We start from the raw sequence: 26810 nt of genomic DNA, 5'->3' as shown, positions 1-26810 counted from the left end.
TGGGGTATATACACCCAGGTCAACACCTGTTTTAGGTAAAGATTTTTGTCTTTGACTTTGATCTCTTTTGTAAATTGTTTAGTTAGACTGTGTTAGCATAAATTTTACTGAATTGGGTGTATTCTTTGAGGATTTAGGTAGATCAGGTTATTTACAAGTTGTACACTATGCCATGTTTGCAATCTTTAAATCTGGATTGCAATGACTGCTAGAGTTGTTGTTGATTTGGGTTTTAGCAATATCTTCAGTTTCCTGTACTATTAACAGAAGTTCTAAGATAACTTCCTTGCACTGAAGATACAGCCAAGGGGGTCATTTTTTAAAAATTCCCAGAGCAGCTGCCAAACAACAAAAAGTAATTTCCACAATGAGCATCTTGTAAAATCGAAGTCATGCTAAGAACCTATCGAAATAAAAGAGAATTTCCAAAACACAGGACATGCATCTATCATAATTTCTGTTATTATAAAAAAGACATCACATATTTATTGCTGTAGGTTTTGTTACATAATGACATAGTGAGAAATTGCAGATAATGTTTGTAGGGGACTTAGTAATGTAAATGTTTAACTTTCACACATAATTAGTTTTTATAGCTCAATATAATAATGATGCTGGGGATGACACAAATAGCAAGCAAGAAAAACCATGAATAATGTATTCCATTGATTTGTTATAAGAAGCGAACAAAGGCAGAAAGGGATGAAAAGGGGTTTTGAAGGTCCCAAAGGATAGTCATCACATCCATAAACATGGAAACTTGGTGATAAAGTGATCTTTTCACAAATGGCCCATGGGATCTTAATGCAACTTTGATGCCATCTGGGAATGCCTATAAGTTCTCTTTTTTCTCTCTTAGTTCTCGTTTTTTAATTTTCATAGCAAGATCTTTGAAACTATTCAAAAAACATCTTGCACCCACATTCTTATGTTGCTTAACTACTGCTGTGATCATTATGCCGTTTTTATTAGCATCATAAACTTTGGAATTTTACAGTAAAATCACATCTAGAAACCTTTAACTGAAATATCTGTAAACAAACATCTAACCTCTTCTTGTCACCCATGTTGTTTTATGCATGGCATGTCAGTATTCAGTTTCCTTAATAGTAAGAATCGAGAGGAAAAGTAACTACACTCAGTTTTCTGATGTTATCTTCAAGCTTTTTCTGTATGCTTTAGGACCTGTAGATGTGATTTAAAAATAAATTAAATTCCCACATTAAGGGGGCCATTTACTAATGTTTTTTAGTGCTAAAAGTTGCAGAAAAAAAATTCCAACTTTTTCACAATTTACCAAGTGACAAAAAGGCTAAAAATCTAAATCTGACAATTCGCCAGCTAAAACTTGCCAAGATCATGTAGAAGGCAACAGCAGGTGTCTCTTCCCTTCCCTGGAGGATCCTTCTTTGCTTTGAAACTGTAGAGGTTTTTGGATTTTTGAAGCTGCTTTTTTGTGTAACAATTTGAAAAAGTAGAGGTTTTGGTGCAATAATTCTTAATTACTGCAACACAAAATATCTGCCTATGACAGAATTATGTGGTTTTGTATCACAAAAGGCACAAGAATGCAAACATATTGGCAACCATATAAAATGCCTTTATTAAGTTTCATGCATTTCATTTATGCTGTTTTCTTTGAGTTCGATATAACTAACAGATGGAAATCTGAATAAAAACCCTAATAATTAACTAGACAGTGATTAACAATACTATTTTGTTATTCCTTTTGTGGAAAGTTTATTTTATCAGGGTGTGAAACAATGAACAAATGGATGTATATATAATAAAAAGCCGCTTCTAGCTTGGAAGGTTTTAAAACCTCCATACCATTAAATTATATTTTCTAAAATTATAGCAACTCCATGAAAGTATTATTAACGTAGAGGGACAATATACAGATGGTACAAAGTTTGTTTCAACATCACCAGTTTAAATGCAACATGTCACAATGATATGGCAGGACAGATTTAGTCATCTGAGCCGTCTAAATCTATTTTACATCTTTGTTCATGACAACAATAGTGTTTATAGTATGGGTATGGGATCCTTTATCTGGAAATCTGTTATCCAGAAAGTTCTGAATTACAGAAAGGCCATCTCCCATAGACTCCATTATATGCAAATAATTCTAATTTTTAAAAATGATTTCCTTTTTCTCTGTAATTATAAATAGTACCTTGTACTTGATTCTAACTAAGATATAATTTATACTTATTATACTTATTATGCTCCTACTTCCTATAAGAATTGTGAAAATTGTTGTTCATACGCCTCACTGCACAAAGTCTTATTTCTTACTATGCATGCAAGAATAGTAAAGTTATACAAGGAAAGCTTTACCTCTTTTCATGGGGAAAAAAACATTCCCTTAGTAAATAATATTAGTTTCTGGCAGGGACCGTGAGGACATGCACACCCTTCATTTGAAACTCGGACAGAGAACTGATTGGATCTATAGGGAGCTCCAATAAAGGGGCCATTATTACAGATAGGATTAACGTTTAGCCCAAAGTGAAACCAGCACCATATATTATTCATACTTGCCTACAAAATTAGGGGTTTTCTATTTATCCAATATGTCTCCTTTAATTTCTGGGCTGCAAGCTCCAGTGTACAACAACATTACACAGGTTTTAGTTGTAAGAGGGGTTTCTTATATAACTATGTAACAACATCAAAACTAGTTTATACCTTAGAAATGCATAAGGATGTTTACCACTCTAAAATCCACTGGGTACATATTTTAGTTAATGTGATCTGTACCTAGGATCAAAGCAGTCTGTACTGAATGCAAGTTTCTAAAATTTGGATAAGCTTCATAAAGCAGATTTTCATATGAAAATTGAACTAGAGGTAAGGTATTTCTGCAACACAGTAAATAATCAGCTCCACTGGCAAAGCAGATGTAGAGGTTTACACTTGCAAAAACCCATGTAGTCAAAAACAGACACTGCGCAGCAGCCCCTTTAAAAAAACAACAAAAAAAAAACCAGACATAGTAAGAAACATAGGCCGATTCACATCGTTAACGCATACCGCATAGTTTTGTGGGTTAAAAAGTGTTCATTAATTAAGTACCGATTCATCAAAGTAATTTTGCATGTGTTACTATTTATATCACATGTGCAATAACCCCAATTATAGCAAAGCGTTATTTCCATCACATCGCAGTAATTATCTAATAGAAATAATACTAACGCATAATTCACAGATATATTTTAAGCGTTAAAAGCATAAAATGTGGCGATAATTACTGTGAAACTTAACGCCTCCCAGGAGTAGGCGTTACTGAACAACATTGCAGCTGGTCATTGTCTGTGCTGACAAGATGGAGTTTACAGTCGGATTTTTTCACGTACTGTATGTGATCGTCCTAGAGTGATGCATCCTCCAGTTTTCAGGGACATGGTCATTTTCAGAACAGTAGTTTTTAGAAAGTAATGGTTACGTGCGTAATAGCGTGCGCTAATATTGCGTGCTATGAAATAACGCATACATATATTACATGGTTTAAAATATCGGTTAAAAAGTATGTCATCACAACATAAATAAAAACAATAACATTGCTTCTTAATTCAGCAAGTGTCTTTTTTATGAATCGATCTTAATTCACCAAAGATAAAAAGTGATAATATTTTTAACGCATGCTAAAAATTTCATTTCATTTTTTCGGCCTTTAGTGAATTGGCCCCATAGTCTTATTTTCAAAGATATTTTAAATGTATTTTCCTTTATTACTTATCATGATTTGATATGTTTGTGCACTTCAAGTGTTTGTGCTTGTGGCATACTTCTAATCCACCTCCCAGGGAAAATATGTTTCTAAAGAGGCTTAGTCTGTAATGTTACAAAAAGAGAGAGAGGGAAAGAAAGAAACTCACATAAAGAAGGTCCTCAAAGATGAAGGCTAGGTTTGAAGCACAGTTTCATTAATACTGGATGGCAGGAAAGCAGCCAAGTCCCAGATAATGAGGAAGGAGTTGCATTTTTTCTAAAGCTATCTAGTGACAGGGAAAACAAAAATGACATTCAGCTGACGAATAAGCAGAGTATGACCTAGCCTTTCGACCCCTGACAATCAATCTTACCTGCTACTTCATAAAGAATTATAGCTATGCCACTCACATTTGACTCCTAAATTTTACAATTCCCATTTTCTGCTTCTTTATCCTGTTTAATACATGGCCTAGAAGATAAATGCCTGTGAACACAAGATTGCACTGAACATAGGCACCACTTGAAAGTAAGAGAACAAGGATAGAATATGTACACTCAATATTTTGTTGTCTGTAATATTTTAGCTTGACTGATGCTATGATATGAATACAATGACTGGCATAAGCCCTGTCTTGATTCTATTTTCTCTCTAATGGTATGTGCTTTTTAGCTTTTGTAGCACCTACTAAGAAAATATATAGCCATATATACTTTAAATCGAAGCTTTTCAGTACTTGAGTAAATATAGGCTTTGCACATAAAATATGTAGATATATCATAAAACTGGAACAGAACACCTTCAACTTTGCAGAACTGCATGTATTAAAAACATCACTTTCACCAGAGTAGAATATTCCAAAATTTGTACGTAAGGCATGATTTGTATTTTTTAGTAACTTAGTTTTTCCTGTGGCCTTTCAGACTAGTTATACATTTACAAAAGCATGCAAATGTATTGTTGTTTTATCATATGTTTTAACATTTGTTTTACAGTATGAAACATGGATGCAATCTGCTATCTATAAACAAAGTCTCTCTTGCATTTAAAATAACAAAAATGCAGAGGGTCCCAATAGGGGGATTGAAGAGTGCATGGGGGACCAAGCCTGAAATCCAGTGTGATTTTGGGTGAACTCTAATACACTGCATTAAATATTTTTGAGACAAATAACAGAATGGCCGATCCAATAATATCTCTCATATATGTAACATTTTGTTGTATGGGGAATTTTGACAACATGTTCCACCACTAGTGGGGCACGCATTTTCAATATTCCAACAATCTTTACTCCATTCAGTTGATTTTTATAATCAACCTGTCATCAACAGACAAGATTTTCCAATGTTCTAGCATTGCAAGTATGATTTCATTTGGAGCAGGGCATCTCTTCAGCAAATTAACTTGGAAAAGTTTTATAGTATATAAAAAAAACAGAAGGTGAAGAAAATGTATTTAATATGCTAATAAACAAAAAATTAAGAAAAAATTAGGCAGCAAAATATCTATGATTTAATAGCAAAGTTATAATTGAAATTGATAAGAACTTTAATTATTCAAGTTAAAAAAATTTTATGACTTATAAGATGGAGTGAAAAAAAACTTTTGGGAAAGTGTAAATGGAAAGGATATTGCTGATATTTTTAAATAGTAAACAAAGTAAAAAAAGCAAGATAGTGTAGGGATCTGTGCAGTAAGGCAGCTAATTTGGTTGATGGAAACAGAGAGAAGCCTGAGGTTTTGAACCACTCCTTTACTTCAGTTTAAACCTATGAGAAGATAGATAATTAAGGGTTTTTTTTTAGGTCAAATTCATCTAGTATAGTTGATTAGTTTGCATCCACAACTTTACTTAATCTACAGTAATTATTTGATGTACACCAAAAAAACTTTGTTTGATGAGTCATAATTAGTGATGAGTGAATTGAAAGTCGCATCAAAAATGTGTGGACACATGAAAAAAAAAGGTTGCATGCATAAAAAAAGTCATGTGGTACCCACATTTCGCAATTTTTCGCCGTTTCACATCTTTTTAGACAAAGCAAACGGGGACAGATTCTCTCATCACTTGCCGTAATGGGTCAGATGATTTTTCTTAATTTATTCATAAATGACCTTGTGATTGTTATTACAATTACTGTCTCTATGCCTGCTAAGGATAATGAATTGTGAAAAGCAATAGGTTCCATTCAGGATGTTTCTATTTTGCAGAGTGATTGGAATACATTGGGAAATTCAATATTAAACTGCAAAACGAGCCACAAACTTGATAAATACTATTAACACTTGAATTGCATTTGCAATTGCATTGGAAGTATTTGTGGTTTATTGTAGATAAAAGGTTTTGCAATTCAAGGCTGTCAGTCAGTGTCTAGTAAAGCAAATATAGTACAACTTTGGGATCCCTTATTTGGAAACCCATTTTCCAGAAAGCTTTGAATTCCATTTTAAGCAAAGAATTACATTTTTTTTTAAAACAGTAGCTTGTACTTGATTCCAACTAGTGCTGAGCACCATTTTATTTTGCCAGGTATTGGTGTGAAAAAATGCCCAGAAACTCCAAGTCACGTTCACTAATAAATTATTTTGAATAATCTATAGTATATAGTATTTGTTCTTTAACCTGCATTATTAGCAAAAGTCCTTCTATTAGATTTCATAGAAAAGGATACTTACGTTAAACTAAAAAATACTGATCTAACTAGCAGTGAGGGATCCCTTTTTTTTCTTTTTCTCTCTTTTTTTTTTGTCTGTGTTTTTCATTTTATTGTCTTTGAAAGTTTACTGTAACCTAAATCTGGCTTTATTGTGCTGCAGCCAAGAGGTGACCACAGGGAGTTTTTCTAACCTTTTTAGCGAGGAAAACATTTTTAGTGACTATATCCAAGATGTGTCATCACTCCAGTGTTGTAATGAAAGGAAGAAAAAAGATATTAGCAGCATATTGCTGAAAAGATGTGTTATGGACATAGAACAGGGAAGTCACAATATTTGTTTTCTGGGTAGTGCAGGTAAATATTTTTTACAAGATGTGTGTTCAAATGTATGGACATGGGAATAATATACTCTGTTGCAGTTTTCCAAAGTAAATCCTTCATTTTATAAAAATGATAATGTTTTCAAACTGCTTTTCTATTGTATTGTACTATAATGACACAACAATACCAAGCAGAACAGAAAACACTCTGGTCCAAATTTATATTTGTTTTTGCCTTCATGTAACATATCAGCTTTTAGTTTCTTTTTTTAGTTTATGGCATGCTAAACAGGTGTGTGTATTTGTTGTTTTTGTAGTAGGCATTACTGTTGATCTAAAAGCCAAAAATAAAAGTAGCTCAAAGTACTCTTCTAAACACTTTTGAAAACTGTTTAAAAAAGACTGCAGTTTTATTCTGATAAATAGGGTTTTTAGTTCCACTGCTCTCTCTCTCAGTGGCCTGAGGGTTAATTAAATATGCAGGTAATGTATCCATTGAGACACCATTCTGCATAATGTATAATGCTCTTATAATGCTCTCTGTACCCTGAATTTGCAGGTGAAGTATTCAGTGAGACACCACTCTGCATAATGCATTAGCTTTCTCTGTCCCTTGAGTATATTTTAGAGCTCTACTGGCAACCAAAGGGAAGGAACTCCATCCAGTGCAGCTTTCTGTGTCCCTCAACTTATTTTGTGGGTTTTATCTGAGATCCCATGAAGTTTTCTTTGCAAATAAATCCTAGGGCCACCGGCAGCTCCAACAAAGAGATAATGAGCCAAATTCTTCATTAAATATAAAACTGCTATCTTTTAAAAATATTTTTTTTTAAAAATTGAAGGTCATAATGAAGAACCAAGGGGTAGACATCACTCCATCACTCCAATAAGTGAGAAGTTTATCAGAGCACGTGGCTGTCACATTGCTGAAGGCACCTGAAAAGTTAAAACATCTCTAGCCCTACATCAAAATTAAAAAATTAAATATAAAAAATTAGTTTTAAAAAATATTTTGAAAAATGGATTTCAATGTAGGATTCTCCATTTTGTAAAAAACATGTTTTTCTGTGACAGATTCCCTAAAAAGGTTTTATTGCACCCTAGAGACTTAAAGACCTAAAAAAAATAAAAAAAAATCTTAAAAAGGGCCAGCACTGCACAATAGAACTATTTTAAAATAAGCTATCGTTTCTCCTATTCTAACTCTAAATGGAGGCGTCATGGCCAGACTTGGGTGTTTTACTATTAAAGGAACAGTAACACCAAAAAATGAAAGTGTATTAAAGTAACTAAAATATAATGTGCTGCTGCCCTGCACTGGTAAAAGTTGTGTGTTTACTTCAGAAAGTCTACTATAATTTATATAAATAAGCTGCTATGTAGCCATGGAGGCAGCCATTCAAAGGAGAAAAGGCACAGGCACATAGCAGATAACAGATAAAACACAATTGTATTCTACAGAGCTTATCTGTTATCTGCTATGTAACCTGTGCCTTTTCTCCTTTTTTCCAGCTTGAATGGCTGCCCCCGTGGCTACACAGCAGCTTATTTATATAAATTATAGTAGTGTTACTGTAGCAAACACACCAGTTTTACCAGTGCAGGGCAACAGTACATTATATTTTTATTACTTTAAAGCTCTTTCATTTTTTAGTGTTACTGTTCCTTTAAGTGCTATTCTCATATCTACTAGTAGGTGGGGCTCATTTTTACCAATAAAAAAAAGCTGCATTGCATTGGACCAGCTTAATTCTCTTAGCCAAGAGAGCGCAATAAAAGTACTATTATTAGTAGTACTACTATTATCACTATTAAAATTTGTGAATTTTAGAGTTTTTTCAATTTTAACAACATTGACATTTCAACAAACTTGAAAGCTTGCTTATTTCTAAACAAAAATATGAATCTAAAAAACGTGATCAAATAAAACTGTGAAAAAACTTTAATGCATCAAATTTATATTCTACTCATCATTTTCAATGTATCTGCAAACTCTCGAAAAATTTGAGTGTTCTAAATTTTTTTTGTTCCTAATAAATATCAAATTTTTAAGTTTTCAACAACCTAATTCAAATTTGGGAGTTTTAATAATGATATATTAGAATTGCTGAAAAAAATTGAAATTTGAACATTGATAAATCAGTCCCACAGTCTTTATGGTTAAACTACAGGAATATATAAGCTGTTCTTTTACAAACAAAACAATTTCTGCAATATGCAAAGGGCCATACCTGCTATACACGTAGTTCTTTGGATTATTTACAAATGTATTGTAAAGTGAATATGTGTTTACATGTTGTGCATGCAGCATGGTTTAATAGTCTTTTCTCTAGTGTGTGTGTATACATTGTGGTCCTTGTGTATATTGTGTTATGTATGTATGTCTTTATATAGAGCCACTGTATATGCAATGGTGTACATTTTTACAATACAAATAGTACAAACAGGGTGACAAACAATGCCAGAAAATAAATAAATATGCACACTAAAAATTATTCACACTAACAAAAATTAAGTGACACATATTAATAGGCACAGAAGGAAGGGGACACTGTCCAATAGAGCTCATAATTACACAATACTTTGTACTGAAATCAGGTGACCAAGCTGGTGCCATATAGGTTTGTCAATAGCTGGCATAAATATACAGTGTGTCATGCACCATGTTCTTGTCTGACTCAGCAAGACACACAACTCACTTAATTCCTTGATTCATGTGGTACCTGCAAGAGAAGTAAGAAAAATACATGCATGGGTGTTGCCTATACTGTACATGGGTGTTGCCAATATTGTACATGGATGTTGCCTGTACAGTGCTGAGCATCGGAGGGACTTTTTCTGCTGCGGAATGCTCTCTACCTTTAACTAGAATTCAGTGAATGGGGCAAGGTATGTGATCAGTTAGATCTGATAGATGTTTCTGTGCTACCACATTACCAGTTTGTTTCAATTATTCTACCTTTGCTAATCCCTAACTTAGCTTTTTGCTTGTTACTGAAGCATGGCTGTGTTTATTTAATCTGCCAGATTGTCAACGTCTCCAAAGTTCTCACTTATGTGAAAGTGAGTGCGTGAAAGCAGTATGGTAAAATATAGGCAGTATTCCCTGAGTGATACTGACTTTTGAATCATGAGGTCCCAATAATGATTGCTTGCCTTTGACCAGTGCTGGAAGAGCACCATACAATACACAGAAGAGCAGTACTGGAGCAGCCTATTGATGTATCTCTTTGCTATATTAGGCTCATTCATTCATGTGACCCTGGCCAAATTATTTATCTCAGGTTATTAGTTCATTTGGCTGGCTGTAGGTTGCTTGGACAAACTTTGGTGCTATTTAGAAACAGAATCATAGATTTTATTGCATAGTTCTAAAGATAGTTTTTATTTTATTTTTTGTCACATTGTCCTTTAACATAAGTGATAAAATGACATATAATTTAGAGGGAGGTTTTACAGCTGCGCTGAATGCTGGCTGTTCAAAAGTATAGTTCTTATATCCCAGGGACATGCTTAATTTCTCTTACCTGCAAAGGATTCAAGGGATAAAATGGTACCAAAACGTATAATTGACACAATAAGACACAATAATATTTCCATAAAATGTATCATTTATTTGCTGAATGTTGGAGATTTTTTTTCCCAGCAAAAAAAAGTGCCATTGGAAAGTACTGTTTAATTTAAAGTCTCATACCTCATTGATCCTGCAATTCATGTGGCTTTTTAAAATTTAAAAGATGAAATAATACAAACAATGCAACATCCATGCCTAAAATCTAGAATCAGCTTACCTATAATAATTTTGTATAAATAGCTGTTTATGGGACAATATAAAAAAATACTGATGCAGAATAGTCTACATACATACATTCATATATAGAATGAGGGAGGGTATACATAAACAATTTCTGGATAGAAGGAATTGGCAGACTGAAAACAATAGGATTAGAAATGAATCTGGGCACACATACACATTTTCTTCCATATCCAACTAACCGACCTAGAGGCCAACTGATCAAACATATACTGTATTTGCAAGTGCGGTTTATTAGCCAAACACAATTTCTGTTTTGGACAGTACACTTTGGTATAATTCTAGCAGAATTATATTGTTCAATAGAATTAGGAAACTGATCACATGTATCTATAGCTATATAGTTAGGATAGACCAGAAGATTTTTCAGGGTATTGTGACAGCAGCCAGCACCCAGGACCTGAGGAGGCCCCATGGGAGAAAGAATTTTTCTTATGCAAGGGTAGCTCTAACAAAGTGCAGCATTACACTGCAGGTGATATGGACTTGCTTCCAGCCCATTGTATGAGAATCTCACAGCAACAAAATAATCTTTTGGATTCTGCAATCCCACTAGGTTCTCATACTCATATCAAGCATGTTGCCCTGTAGTTACACCTCTATACACAGCTTTACATCTGCTAAGGCTGATTAAATGTAACTATTGGTTTATTAATTTGCATATAGCTAAATTATATTATGTAATGAAATGAAATTCATTTTTAGAGATCCTGCATACCAATTCAACAAAAGTTTTTTCCCCTTAAGTATATTACATATTACATTATATTAGAAAGATGGTACACATATGAGATCCTTTATTCGGAAACCCATTATCCATAAAGCTCCCAATTATGGGAAGGCCATCTCCCATGGACCCTATTTTAACAAAATAATTCAAATACTTAAACATTATTTTCCTTTTCTCTGTAATAATAACAGTGCATTGTACTCGATCCCAACCAAAATATTATTAATCTGTATTGGAGGCAAAATAATCCTATTGGGTTTATTTAATGTTTTAATAATTTTTTAGTAGACTTAGGGGCACATTTACTAATCCACGAACGTCCGAAAAGCGCCCGAATGCGTTTTTTTCGTAATGATCGGTATTTTGCGACTTTTTCGCAAACAATTCGCGAAAGTCGTAATGGCTATGAAAAAGTTGTGACAATTCACGAAAGTCATAATGACTATGAAAAAGTCATGACAATTCACAAAATTTGTAATGGCTATGAAAAAGTCGCGACAATTTACAAAAAAGTCATAACGGCGATGAAAAAAATCGCAAAAAATACGAAAAAGTCGCAAAATGTTCGTTTTCCAATCCAAATTTTTCTCATTCGGATTCGTGGATTAGTAAATCAGCCCCTTAATGTACAGAGATCCAAATTATGGAAAGATCCCTTAACCTGAGGTCCTGAGCATTCTGGATAACAAAAATGGGCTGGAGTAAGAAGTATGGAAAACCTTTCTATCTACATTGAGAGTTTGGAGGACCTGTGACTAATAGACCACTGCTGCTTGCATTTGCTTCGTATTTTCATAGAGGCCATGAAGATACTCTTACTTGCATTTTTGTTGGAGCATATTATTCTTCATAAAATATATGATGATACATTAGTAAAATATAATGATGGAAGGATATCATAACTGTACTGGCATTATAATGTAGGTCAAAAAGATAGCAAAGATTTGTAGGTGTTTAATAACATAAGCTTTTGTCTTATCACACACAGGGAATACATTAAACAAAGTCACATATTTTATCTCAATGCAGCTACCTCATCCCTAAATACACAGCTTCAGCAGCTTCAGCATCTCCAGCAACTGCAGCACCATCATCATCACCATCATCATCAACAGCAGCAACAGCAGCAGCAAGGTCAACAGCACCATCAGCAACAACAATCTACAGTTCAACATCAGCAATCATCTCAGCAGCCATCCCAGCAAATACAGCCTCAGCAATCACAGCAGCAGAATCAACATCAGCAACAACAGTCACAGCAACAGAGTCAAACACCAACACAGAATCAGAACCAACAGGCTTCATGTCAGAGAAACTCCAGTTCTCCTCAAAAGCCTAATCAGTCACCAGGACATGGCCTTCCTTCCCCAATAACGCCACCAAACCCACTGCAGGTATGCAGTTTTATTCACTATATTAATGATCATGAAAAGCCAGGAGCACACTCAACAAAAGAAAAAGCAGATGTTACGATATTACAGTTTACATCAGCATACTGAATTAAAAAAGTGTTTTTTTCCCGATGCAGGTCAGTGATACTGTAAGATACCAGCATAGAGTGAATTTGATAAAAAAATGTTTTTTTTTAGCCTAAATTAACTACAGTAAATAACTATGTAGTACATAATGTAGTCAACAGCTCTACATAACAGTGGTTAACAAACAAGGTTGGGAACTACATAGAAAATATTCTCTTCATATACTATCAGTTTCATACCGTCATACACACTTATATTGAAACTGGGAGCACTTTTGAGTAAAAATTCAATGTGCAGGATAAAATACAAGCTAAATTAAATAAGAACATATCTGCTGAGAGCAGCAAGCATGTTGCTCTGTGTCAAGGATATTTAGGGTAAATATACATTTCTCACCAATATTGAGAAGAATGTCAATTTATTGTCAAAAACATTGTTAGTTACATTTTATTATTTATTATCAGTAATACATTATCTCAATATTAGAGGTACAGTAAATCATGGTACTCAGTAGATGAAGCTCAGAAAACTGATATAAAGTACGGCCCACTGGCAAAACCCCACTTAGGCAATCACAGCACATACTCAAACCTCTACTTGTTGGCAATCATGTAACAAGCCTTATTATCTCACCCAACCCACCTTACTTTGCAACCCAATCTAAAGTTATCACAATTGGCCATGTCAAGCCAAGTAGCCTTTTCCTACTATTCATAATGTTCTAACATGTCCTACAGCCATCTCCTTCCTTATGTTGTCCCTTTCAAAATTAAAACCTTTACATGCTCACTATAATTTTGTGCTATATTTTTCCTTGCTTTGCCTCACAATGTCCCATTTCATTACTTGCCTCTGGCTCCCTTCTTGCTGAAGTACATTTCAAGTACATTATCATCTCAACACCTATTAGCATAAAGGTTAACATTTTCTATTTACTGGCTCAATAATCTAATTATCTTAATTATCTATTAAGGATTTTAATCTATTTTGAGAAAGGCTGTGCTATCTAAATTGGTTTATTTATTTTAATGGGTGGGATAGCCTTCTGAATTAGCTACTTTTAGAGGGATATTTATTAAAGATTGAGATCGGAGTGTGGCACAGTGGAATTCCTCCACTCACTTTGTTTCTAATGGGTGAAAGTGAGAATCCATAAAAAAGTGATAATTATGCTTTTGAAAACCCCATAGAAATGAATATAGAGTGGAGGAATTTCACTGTGGCAAGTTCTATTTTCACTCTTTCATATATGCCCTGTCACCTGAGCACAGGAGATTTTGTGTATGATTGTTAAAGTACATGTTTACTTTTGAGGTACCCCCTTCCCATTTCCCTAATCCAGTTCAGGTTCTTTATTGTCTCCCTCCCACTTCTTTGCTTTAGTACACCCCACAGTTTGTACATTGTGATCCCAAGTCTCCCTTGACACTGATTTGCTATTGTAAATACATTTATGCACTTTTTGTAGCCCTGATAAAACGGGAGGGTCTAGAAATTGTATCCAAAGGTCTGTTAACTACCCATCAAAGGGGATTTAGAAAAGGAAATTTGAAATAATCAATAATTTGTATAAAAAAAGTGAGGTTTTTTTCAGTGCTTTTCTTAAAGATTAAAACAATGCGACACCCATGTGCTCGATTTATACATTATTGCACTGTCCTGTAAAGGATATCTGAAGCAAAACAGATTATGCTATAGTAGGTAAACAAAAGCAATTACTTGCAGAAAACTTCTATGAGTTCAGGAACTACCTTGCATTTTCTTTCCTCATTTTGCTTAACCACAATCCTCAAGAGATCATACATATGCACCCTAGTGTTTAAAATGTCACTTTTAACCTAGTTTACTTATATATTTTTTTTAAAAGGAAGCTGTTTCACAATAGGGGCAATCTGCATTAACTGTGTTATCTTCTACTGAGTAGTGCATTGGGTTTTCAAGGAAATGCTGCTTTTCATTTCTTACCCCATCACAAGCTGTAGGCAGGGAGTCAAGAGGATCACATACAAACCTTTTTCAAATATATGCATTCTGTTAAATGAGTTTGCTTTATCAAGAAGATATTGATTAGTAAAGAATAGTTTTCAATGTATTTGTCTTGCTGATCTGCCCATTTTGTATCAAATCAGAAATGCTTGTACTTAGAGACCATCTCTTAAGTCTTCACTCTCTTCTGGTTAAGATATAATCCCTGGCAGTACAATTGCCTGCTAGTTTCTATTCTGGGTTAAGATAGTGTATAGTTTGGGAAATCTATACCAGTATTTAATGAGCGCTATCATGATGTTTAAAGTTTTCTCTGCCCTTCTAGGAGATGTCTAACAGTCAGGCCCCAAGCACTGAAGAGGTAGGGTAAAATTAAATGTTATTAAAGCTGTAAACAGCATAAAATGTGCACAAATGAATAAAAATGTAGTCACATGCTTGAACATGTGAGTTTTTTTTCCATTTGTGGGTGCATGTAGCCAAATGGTGACTTTTCAAGTAAGAATTATTATTGTATACACTCAGCATTGGCACAAAACAGGAAATATTGCTGTTAAAGAATAAATTGCTTTGTGCCTCCCAAAGATAATTTACAGACAGGGGATACACAAGGCAGAATGTGGTACTGTGGGTGCTGCAGACTCAACCACACTTGTGCAAAGAAGCAGGACATATGAAGTCAAGAGAAAAAAAAGTAAACACACAACCCAACCTTTAAAAAGAAAGTGTAAGGGAGCTAAAAGGTAGGGGTTAATCATAATAACAGGGTTGATTTTATGCCTCCATACATTCAACAGCTTGTAATAATTTGCTGAGATACCAAGTGCATGACAACACACATTAAAATCTGACAGTCTAAATTTCATTTAGGAATTTTTGATTTCTTTTGTGTTATCTGCAGGCTTTATCCTTTTCCATTATTCAGAACCTGTCTAGGATATTATTTTAAAGTAATTCAAAGATTGTCAAGAGAAGACAGTAATTCAAACCGATGATGTTGTTGGTTTCAAAAACTCTGAAGGAAAACAACAATTATTTCTCGAAAGATACAGACAGTGTTGTTTCTTTCAAAAAGAAATTAAATAAATGCAGCTTTTACTCTTGCTGGCATCTAAATTTTTGCTGGTTGAACAAATATTATGAATCAGACACCTAAAGGTACAATGAGCTTTATAAAACGCCTCTTGTCATATTTTTATTAAATAGAAAAGTTGTTCATTTTCAGTTCAATAAAATATTTTACAACAAACGATGTACACTTTAGGCCTTCCTGCAGTATACCTTTACTGTACTGTACCATGTCTGTTAGCTAAACTTCTGTAACATTCGGGTACTGGTATATTTTAGTACATGACATCTCTAGATACAGGTAAGAAAACAGTAGAGCTGAAATTGACTCAGTATTACGAGCACATTGAAGTGTTACTTACTTTCATACATTATCCTTAGCAAATTGCAGTAAGTGCCAAAGCACCTTCTTGGCCTGCTCTGATGGATTTCCCACATTTGCACATATTAACTCATAGGATCTCTGGAATTACCAATAACCTCTAAATGCCAGTAGTTCTAGAGTTCTCTTGGACCTCTTGGACCTTCTGCCCATAGTTGCACCATCCCCACAACAAAAAAAAAAAATGAATGCCACAACTCATGTGTGCTTTACCAAAGTGAATGTTTATTTCTGTTCATATTGATGCAATATGCAAGTGAAAATTGCACTTTGCACTGTGTTCATAATCAACTCTACTATACATGGATTAAACTTGTGGTATATAGACATGTAGCGAACTGTTCGCCGGAGAACTAATTCGCACGAAAATCGGGTGTTCGCAAGTTCACAAGTTCGCGAACTTTTAGCGATGTTCGCAATTTTGGGTTCGCCTTAGCTGGAGCCAAATTTTGACCTCTCACCCCAGAGCCAGCAGATACATGGCAGCCAATCAGGCAGCTCTCCCTCCTGGACCACCCCCGGACCACTCCCTTCCATATATAAACCGAAGCCCAGCAGCCATTTTACATTCTGCCTGTGTGTGCTTGATGAGTTAGCATAGGGAGAGAGCTGTGCAGGGGTTTGAGGGACAGTTTAGGTAGCTTTGCTGACTAGTAATCTACTTTCTACTGCTCTGTATGTAGCTGCTGTGGACAGCTGTCCTGTGCTGATCATCTGCTGTAACCCAATAGTCCTTGTAAGGACTGCTTTTATTTTCTGATTACTGTTAATCTTCTTTTCATTGTGTACTGCAGCTCCGTCTGTGTGTGTTGGAGACAGGTATGCTGCTCATAGTAGTGCACTAAGCACCAACCACACATTCACATCATTTTTTTTTATTTGTGTTTTTTTACTTTGCTACTGTAATTTATAGAGCCCAGTGCTATTAGTCTAGCTGTGTTGGGGACTGGTGTGCTGCTCCTAGTAGTTCACCCCCAGCACCAACCAGAGATCACTTTTTTTTTATTATTAATTTTTTTTTTTTTATTTAACTTACTGTTCTTTAATGTGTCCAGTGCTGTTTGCTGTTATTCATAGTAGTGCACCAAACACGTTACACATAGTAGTGACATTGCATTGCAATAAAATCACCTGAGCGATGTTTTTCCACCAGCAATAATATATTCCGTATCCACTACTGCGGCGGTTTGTCTTTGCGTGTTAACCGGCTGTAACCTTTACACGACTTGATTGGCATGTAGACGCCGGACATTTTAAAGCAGTTTATTACACAAGTTTAGAACTATAGTGTGATTTCTGCCCAAAACGCAACGCTATGTCAACAACGTATTTTTCAGAGAAATTTTTGCCCTTGATCCCCCTCCTGCATGCCACTGTCCAGGTCGTGGCACCCTTTAAAAAACTTTAAAATCAGTTTTCTGACCAGAAATGGCTTTTCTAGTTTTTAAGGTTCGCCTTCTCATTGAAGTCTATGGGGTTCGCAAAGTTCGCAAAAGTTCGCACTTTTTGGCGGAAGTTCGCGAACGGGTTCGCGAACTTTTTTTGTGAGGTTCGCTACATCCCTAGTGGTATATAGTGATGCGTGAATCTGTCCAATTTTGTTTGGCTGAAAAATTTGCAAAAATGCTGAAAAATTTGGGAAACGCTGAAGAATTTGTGAAACTTTTTTGTCGTGCACAGTTTATTTGATGGAACCACGACATTCACTTTAAAAATCCTTATTTGAATATAAAGTTGGAACCTCCTTTTTTAAAATGGAATGAATACCCTTCTGTCAGGACCTACTGGTAAAGAAGATATCATATAGGTTTTATTGTATTGTTCCCTTTATATTTATATATATATATATATATATATATATATATATATTTATATATAGTTATGTATGTATATCTTTATTTATAAAGCGCTACTTATGTACCCAGCGCTGTACAGTAGAATACATTAATACAAACAGGGGGTAATTAAGATAATAATAGATAAATATAAAGTATAACAATAAATACATCATATACCTCATAAAGCACCTCTTCTTCAGCAAAAGCAGAACCAACTTGGCCAGTCTTTCTTCATAACTGAGACTTTCCATACCCTTTACCAGCTTAGTTGCCCTTCTTTGGACCTTCTGTAACTCAATTATATCCCGTTTGAGCACTGGACTGTACTACAAACTCTTACTCTTACAAACACCTTACTAGTGTCTGTAAAAGGAAAAAACAGTCCTCTCCTCTGAGGAATCTATGCCCCTTTTTATTACAGTTTGAAATGTTTGCCCTTGCAGCTGCTGCCTGGCATTGCTTGTTACAGCCAGGTCTACTATCCACAATGACTCCAAGATCCTTTTCCATTATGGATTTGCCTAAAGCAATCCCATTAAGGGTATAAGTATCTTGAATATCTTTACATCCTAGGTGCATAAACTTCCATTTATCTTTCTAGCTGCATAGATTACCAGGTTGTTGCAAGATGCAATTTATTGGGATACATAAAAGTGCTAAATGACATTGTTTAGTAATATGGCACCAGGTTACTGTCAGCCATGTACTGTATGGTGCTTGCAGCATCCAGAAGGGAACAGGATAGGATATCATCTTATTTAATTAAAGCAATTATAACTGCTTCAAAGTATATTTTCTGACATTAGTTGTTATGCAGCTATATATCTAATACACCTACCCTCTAATGTTCCTAGTGCCCTGGTGCCCTTGTAATGACCCAGTAAATTCTACTTGCTGATTTGTTGTTTTAGGTGATTAGACCTATAACAAACTTTGTATGCTTTATTACATAATTCCCGTTATTTTACCTACTGTATATATCTGTTTAGAAAAATGTGTTGAAGTCAAAAAAACTATATAAACCAAAACAAACAAATTAAATAAAAAATTTTGTTTAGATCTGCCAGTCATGTTTACCTGCCATTGGTTTTATCCTTCTCTGCAATATTATCAAATTCAGATGTTCTGAAGCACAAAGGTAGTTTAAAAAATCTTTGAATTTTCCTGTTCACTTCCTTAGTTTGTATTTTGCAGACCAAATAGGTCTTTATAGACACCAGTGGGTATGGGTAATATTCTTATAATATTTGTTTGTTTTCACAAGAAATCAATTGGAAATCCATGTTCTGTGAGAGGAGTTTTAAACGCTTTTGGCTATTATTTCCTTACACAGGGCTGTGATCATGCACATATAATCGCACACAACTTTTTTTTTTCATTTCCAGAATATTTAGGGAGAATGTCTAAACAATGCACAAAACATGAAATTTGTTTAGGCATTAATAGGTTGATTGCAAAGTCAAAGCCCTGCATATTTTCTCTTAGTATTTGATTGATTAATGCCTCCGGTCTTCACACTCAAAGCCTGGATTTTGCTCGAAAACTCTGCCAAGTCTTTTACTCTGAAATTTATCTTAATTAGATCTGAAAGACCTGTCACAGCAGAACAGTCGCACCGATTAAAATGAAAAACAGGAGAAATTACTGATCAAATTAATCATAATGTCGGGTTACAGCTGTAGGTCTGATGTAATTTGCCACTCCAGTGAGTTACATCAGCGCAGGCGGAGGAAAGGGAGCAGGATTCTGGTTGATCCGTAACACAAGCCAGCTTTGGGCAGCTCATCATGAAGCTTATTCCATTCTTTCTTCTGGCTTGTTTCCAGTGACCAGGGACATGTATTGGCAGCATAAAAGACCACTACCTTTTCTCAGATCGAGAGGTACCATTTCACTTGTCAGCAGTTTAAAGAATCTTGGCTAGTAAAAATTCTAGGGGTCAAGAAACACTGTTTACACAAAAAAGCACACTACTAATTAAAACTGTGTTATCATTTTATGATTAATTGTCTGTGTGATATTATAGTGGAATAATAAATCCAGTGTCACAAGATTAGAAATAAAATAGCAGCAAATGCATATTCATCTGTGCATTTTATTTATAGTAATATACCCTGTGTACACGGGGTATACAATTTGTGTATGAAGTGTCCATACTAGTAGAAAATCTTATAGTTTTATTCAGCAGTGGTGCCCCCCCCAACCTTTTGTCTTATGTTTTCTATAAGTGTTTTATATATATATATATATATATATATATATATATATATATATATATATATAGTGTATAGTGCTCCAATTCCTAAGAATATGCAAATACATTTTATATAACAGGGTTAGATACATGCTTAATTTCTTCTGGGTAGACCTGGGGCCAAGGTACAGCATAACTGGTTAGTTCTGGACCAATATAAATGGACTTTGGCTGCGCAGATGAATGTCTGAACAGTTTGATCAATCATATCAGTAGATAGTAGTAAATAAGTGAATAGACTAAGGGGCTGATTTACTAATCCACGAACGGCGTCCGAATGCGGTTTTTTCGTAATGATCGGTATTTTGCGTTTTTTTCGTAAATTGTCGCGACTTTTTCGTAGCCGTTATGACTGTTTCGCAAATTGTCGCGACTTTTTCTTAGCGTTATGACTTGCGAGAATTGTCGCAACTTTTTCGTAGCCTTCGCGCCGAGTACGAAAGTTTCGGATTCATTCAAGCTTCAGTATCGTGACTTTTCTTGGGCCAGGTTGGAGCTGCAGAGTGCCATTGAGTCCTATGGGAGGCTTCCAAAATCATGCAAAGTCTGAAAGTTTTGCCCGCCGTTTATGAGCGCTCAATACGAAAAAGTCGCAACAATATACGAGCAAATCGTAATGGCTACGAAAAAGTCGCGACTTTTCGCGCAAGTTGTAACGGCTATGAAAAAGTCGCGACAATTTACGATAAAGTCGTAACGCCGATGAAAAAAATCGCAAAAAATACGAAAAAGTCACAAAATGTTCGTTTCCAATCCGAATTTTTCCCATTCGGATTCGAATTTGTGGATTAGTAAATCAGCCCCTATGTGATGCTTTTGAAAAATCAACTGTATATTATGATAAAGACATTATAATTTATTTTAGTGCTATAAATGTTATTCTTAAAGGGGATGTAAAGTCAAAAAAAAAATTCCCATTATTAGGTCTACTGGGGAAAAAGTACAAATCTGCCTCTGGGCAGCAAGAAAGCAGCATGAGGGGTTGTTTCTCACCAACATTAGCCTAAATAAGGAACAAACATATGAAACAACCCCACACACTGCTTGTCTGCCGTTCAAAACTTGGAGCAGTACGGATTGTATTAAAGTAGGGCAGCCAGCGGCCATCTAAAGATGTGTGCATGCTGTACTGTGAGAAAGAGAAGGGGAAACTGGAATGCAGAAGATCAGGTTTTTCTTTTATAAAAATAGTAAGTGATGTGATGAGCTAATCTGTCCCGTTTCGCTTTGCCATAAAATTCACGAAACGGCAAGAAAATTTCACGAAACTCATTTGTAATTTTTTTTTGGCGCTCGTGTCTTTTTTGTTGCCCACATCTATTTTTGTTGCCAGCGTCTATTTTTTTTTCTTGTCGCCCGCGTTTTTTTGACGAGACCGCGCCTATGGCAAAATGCAGAAATTCGCTGCGAATCCATGCTTGCCGAAAAATTTGCTCATCACTAGTACAGGTTTTTTAATTAAACTATATTGAAGATTTTTGTTTGTTTTTCAGCAGTGGATCTAATAATGGGCATTTATTTTTTTACTTCATCTCTTCACTACACCCCCTTTAACTTAACATATCCTAGAAGTATATACATATATCAAAACCACAATATTGTTATTAAAACACTCACCTCACCTAGGCAATAGCCTTAATGTATGTCATTTTTATGTTGGTCACTATTATCAACATTCTCTTGCCATGAATTAATTTTGTTCACAGTTAAGCTGGCTATGCCCAATCTTGGTTGGGCAAATTGGCTTTTCAGGCATGTTTTAATGTTTGCTACCCAAAGGGTTATGTAATAACAGGTGAAAAGTTTGATATAGCAACCAATCAGCACATATATTACTGGTCACTTGTTTAAAAGTAAACATTTAATTTGTTGCTATGCCAAACTTTGTGTATTTTACAAATATGACTAAAGCTCTTCAGATGCTTTAAAATTGGTAACAGGATTATAAACTGTAATGGACAAGGAATTAACATGAGAATTGGTTAGGTATTAACATCAGAAAGCTTAGTGAGTATTTGCGTTCCATTATGTAGCTGTATTTTAGAAGGCTATGGGGCACATTTACTAATCCACGAATCCGAATCACGAATGGGAAAAAATCGTATTGGAAACGAAAATTTCGTAAGATCGCAAATATCACGAAAATGCTTACGAAAAAATCGTATTAGTCACGATAATATCATATTGGCGATCCGAAAGTCACGAAATTTTCATACCGAACAATTGTAAACAGCGGTAAAACCTTTCCAATTTTTTCGTGCAAACATCCGAAAAAGTCGTGCGCCGTACGAAAAAATCGGCGAAAATACCCTCGGAGCGTTCACATGAACGCTCAAGCGTTTGTGCTTTTGTAAATGTGCCCCTATTTGTTTTCAAGAAATTGTTATGCACATTTTTTGCAAGAGAGAAAATACTGATCCTTTTGGGAAGCTTTATTAGATTAAACAAATAAGCAGACTGTTTTTCCTGCAAATCTGAAGTAGCCTGCATTTGTGGTATGATCCCTGTTACCCCCCCCCCACCCCAAAACTTGAAGTTAAGGCTTTTCTCATGACATTTAAAAGAACTACGGAACGAGAAGGATGGCCTCGAAACAAATAGGCTGGCCTTATAACTGCATTTCTGTCTGGAGATCCAAAAAAGGTGTGCACTAGTGGAAGTACCAAACCGATCAGCCTCCCTGGGCAAACATGCATGACATTATCCATTTGGTCACCAAGTGGCTGCAACCCGAGGCTCTGAGTGGACACCAATTGCTGAAGCAGGTTGTGACAGACCAGTACCTCCCAGTCAGCCTGGTTAAGTTATGGGACACCCCAGAACTGCGGAACGATTGGATGAGATGGTCAAGAGGTATCCTGCAACTGAGGAACTACTTGCTCCAACCAGTTGCCAACAGATACCATTAGGAATAAGTGTAAAAGAATGTGGAGACGTATTAAGAGCTGTAAAAAAAATTGTAAAGGGTATTTTAATTGGTCAGGTATCATTTTAGCACAATAATAATAATAATAATAATAATAGCAGCAACAACAACAACAATGTAATTGTAAAATAGAATAGTGTTATAATTTATATTATATTTATTGTAACATATAATAATAATGTTATATAATAACTTCTATTATATAACATAATATATATAATATTAAAATTATGTGTAATATTGAATAAAGAAAAGTGATTATAAGGAGAAAAAAAAATTGTAAGTCCTTTGATTAGTGACAAGTGGCCTGTTTTTGGATTTGCATTTCAGTTGAAAAATGGAACGTTTTTCTCCCTAACATTTAATATCTATGTCTCTATTTGCAGTTATTTGTTTAACATGATGCCTGACTTTTTTGAGTGGGTAAAACTCAGTGAGAACAAGAGCTATCCAAAGAGGAAAGGGCCCTATACACAACAGTTTTAAACTATGTTAGTGTATTAGAGGTAAACAAACCCTTTCTGCACTGTATAGATACACATTTACCATTTATATATTAAGGTACAGCAATTTTTCTTAAATTATAACCAACGTTTATAAAACTCCTATGATGCACTGTCAGAATAAAAAAGCAAGTGACTGCAAGAAAACAGTTGTTATAGAACTGCGTAAATGGTTCAATACCACATTTTTTATATTTCAATGTAAAAGTTATATGCTTTAGATAATTCAAATATAAGAAAGACTATTATATCATGCATTGTAAGTAAAAAATTAAATAGACACCAAACAATATGTATCCACAATACTTTTAAATGTGTACCTATATATTACAGCTCTGTCCTACTTACAGGCTTTTAAGCACTGAAAGGGTTACAAAAATATGAGTTCAAGTACATAAAACTAAGAGAGAGGATTCTGGCAGATACATCTAGCAGAAGATCAATAGTAAAGCAGTTTTTTCATGATTTATTTTCTCTCGTTCTTAGCTGTAATTTCTTGACTTTATAAAACAAATTGCCCATTCAGGAAAAGCGCAATCTTGTTCCACAGTTCTTTTTTATCTGAATTATGAGTTATCAAGCATAATTAGACCAATCCATCAACTTTTAAGACTGTGAAAACTTTCTGTGTCATTGCAAAGGGGGTATATATTACATTGGACATGGAAGAACAGCAAAGATCCATGAAAAAATATTTTTGCTCATTGTCAAGACACACGTACACATTTCTGCAACCTTTTTAACATTCTTTTCCTAAGAGTTTTTTTCTGCTCTATTTAATCATTATATATAGATAGTTTGTGTGTGCATGGGAGAAAAGGGAAATAGTCAGGCCTGGATTTGTGGCGAGGCCACAAAGGCCCGGGCCTAGGGCGGCACATACACAGGGGTGGCATGCCGCCCCGCCACAAGCAAATTTTAACATTTTGCTCCCATACGGAGCAATGGGGACATCTCCCCACTGCTCCGTATGGGAGTTCTAAATTAGGCGCTTGTGCATGCGCATTAGCGGTCACGGGGGGGGGGCTTGTTCGCGCATGCGCAAGTTAGGCGCATGCGCATTCGCGTTTTCGCGGCAGGGGGGGCTCCCCAAGTAGAAATCCGGCCCTGGAAATAGTGGTTGCCAATATGTTAGTGCTCCAATGCACCAGCCCAACCTCAGGTATTCCTCACGCAGGTTTTTGTGTCTTGATACCATATTACATTTTTCCATGAATTGAAATTTTATGATAACATTTTATACATTATCAAAAATTGTAACTGAAAAAAAGAAAAGTTTTTTTTTTCACAATTGTATTTTATTGTATCATGACTTTTTTTTTTTAACAGAAAACCCTTTAAATTAATCTTTTTTCCCAACAATTTTTTTCCAATCATGACAAAAAATTATATTTTACTAAATCAACCCTTTTGCCAGTGCATCTATTATTCCATAGAGGACCTAGCATCCGGCCCAGAAAATAAACTTCGCAATTGAATTCACAGGGAGGTGGGGGGGTGCTGAATTCAGCTTTCCTTGCCATTTATAAAAAAAAAAATCTATATCGAAAAGAAGAAGCCACAGAGCACTGCTTTATATATTTTTTTTCAAATATATCGCTTTTATGTAATGCATTTCTTTGAATTCTAGTGTTCCTTTGTGAATAAAGATGGAGTATAAATGAATAGAAGGGATTCAAAATGGTGCTAATAAAGGAAACAGTAGGAATACTAAATAATTTTGTCTGATGGCCCTTGAGCCTTCTAAATCCAATATAATCAGATTTGATCACTCAGAACAAATAATCTAGTTTATTGGTGGCTACTAGCAATGCATTTGGGACAACTGACCAAGTAGAAATTAGCAGGGGTTAAGTGAAAAAACAATCTGTTTAGCCAAGTGGCTAAATATAAGGTGTATACAAGGGGTTATGCAGATTACTATTAACCCCATTTAGAATCCTGATAGTTGTTAACCCAGCACGCGAGCAAAAACTGCTCATGCGCGCCAAAACGCCCAGGGGGTGCAATGCCGACTGGGTTGCCTAGGGCGCCCGGTCGGCTCGGCCTGCACCTGCCTGCACCTGCAGCCCTCTTTAGTTTAGATGTATATATATATATATATATATATATATAATACATATTTGGCATACATACAGTGAGGAACATAAGTATTTGAACAACCTGCGATTTTGCAAGTTCTCCCATTTAGAAATCATGGAAGTGTCTGAAATTCACATTGTAGGTGCAGTCCCACTGTGAGAGACAGCATTTAAAAAAAAAATTCAAGAAATCACATTGTATGATTTTAAAAGAATGTATTTGTAGTGCACTGCTGCACATAAGTATTACAGAAGCCTTTGTTTGCAATTACAGAGGTCAAACATTTCCTGTAGTTCCTGATCAGGTTTGCACATACTGCAACAGGGATTTTGTCCCACTCCTCTACACAGATCTCCTCTAGATCTGTCAGGTTTCGGGGCTGTCGCTGAGCAACACGGAATTTCAGCTCCCTCCAAAGATTTTCTATTGGATTTAGGTCTGGAGACTGGCTAGGCCACTCCAGAACCTTGATATGCCTCTTACGGAGCCACTCCTTGGTTATCCTGGCTGTGTGCTTCGGGTCATTGTCATGTTGGAAGACCCAGCCAAGACCCATCTTCAATGCTCTGACTGAGGGAAGGAGGTTGTTGCTCAAAATCTCACAATACATGGCCCCATTCATTCTCTCCTTAATACAGTGCAGTCATCCCGTCCCCTACGCAGAAAAGCACCCTCTTATAATGCAATGATACCTTATATATCCAATGCAATATGAAAGTGTATCTAATCCTGGAAAAGAATAAACAAATGTACTGACGTGCTTGAAAAATTCCATCCATAGCAATGAGAATCAGTTGCTTAATCTTAATGTGGAAGATTATTGCATTTGATGGAAAATAATTACATGCTAATAGTAAATGAAAATAATTTTTTCTTCATTTCTAATGTGTAGGTATTTATGTAATTAAAGATTAATCAAGCATGGTTGGTGCTGACTAAACCATAAAATTAGGTTGCTGCCAACACCTACCGTGTAGTAAATATTATCTGTATTTAATTATTGTGTATGTATAAAGATGATTTCATGAAAAATGAAAACAAACAGTGCATCTGA

At 35.3% G+C, this 26810-nt stretch overlaps 1 protein-coding gene across 1 annotated transcript in view; it reads left to right on the top strand.

Annotated features, from left to right (window-relative positions):
• pou6f2 (POU class 6 homeobox 2) overlaps positions 1-26810 on the top strand; it is a 183232-nt gene that overhangs the window by 113771 nt on the left and 42651 nt on the right. Inside the window, exon 4 of the mRNA XM_012965502.3 lies at positions 12269-12633. Coding sequence (XP_012820956.1) covers positions 12269-12633 — 365 coding nt within the window. The remainder of the gene's footprint in view (positions 1-12268; positions 12634-26810) is intronic.

Source organism: Xenopus tropicalis, chromosome 6 (assembly GCF_000004195.4).
Source record: "Xenopus tropicalis strain Nigerian chromosome 6, UCB_Xtro_10.0, whole genome shotgun sequence".
Lineage (NCBI taxonomy): Eukaryota > Metazoa > Chordata > Amphibia > Anura > Pipidae > Xenopus > Xenopus tropicalis.
The sequence above is the reverse complement of the archived record's forward strand: the minus strand, read 5'-3'. Positions and strand labels throughout refer to the sequence as shown.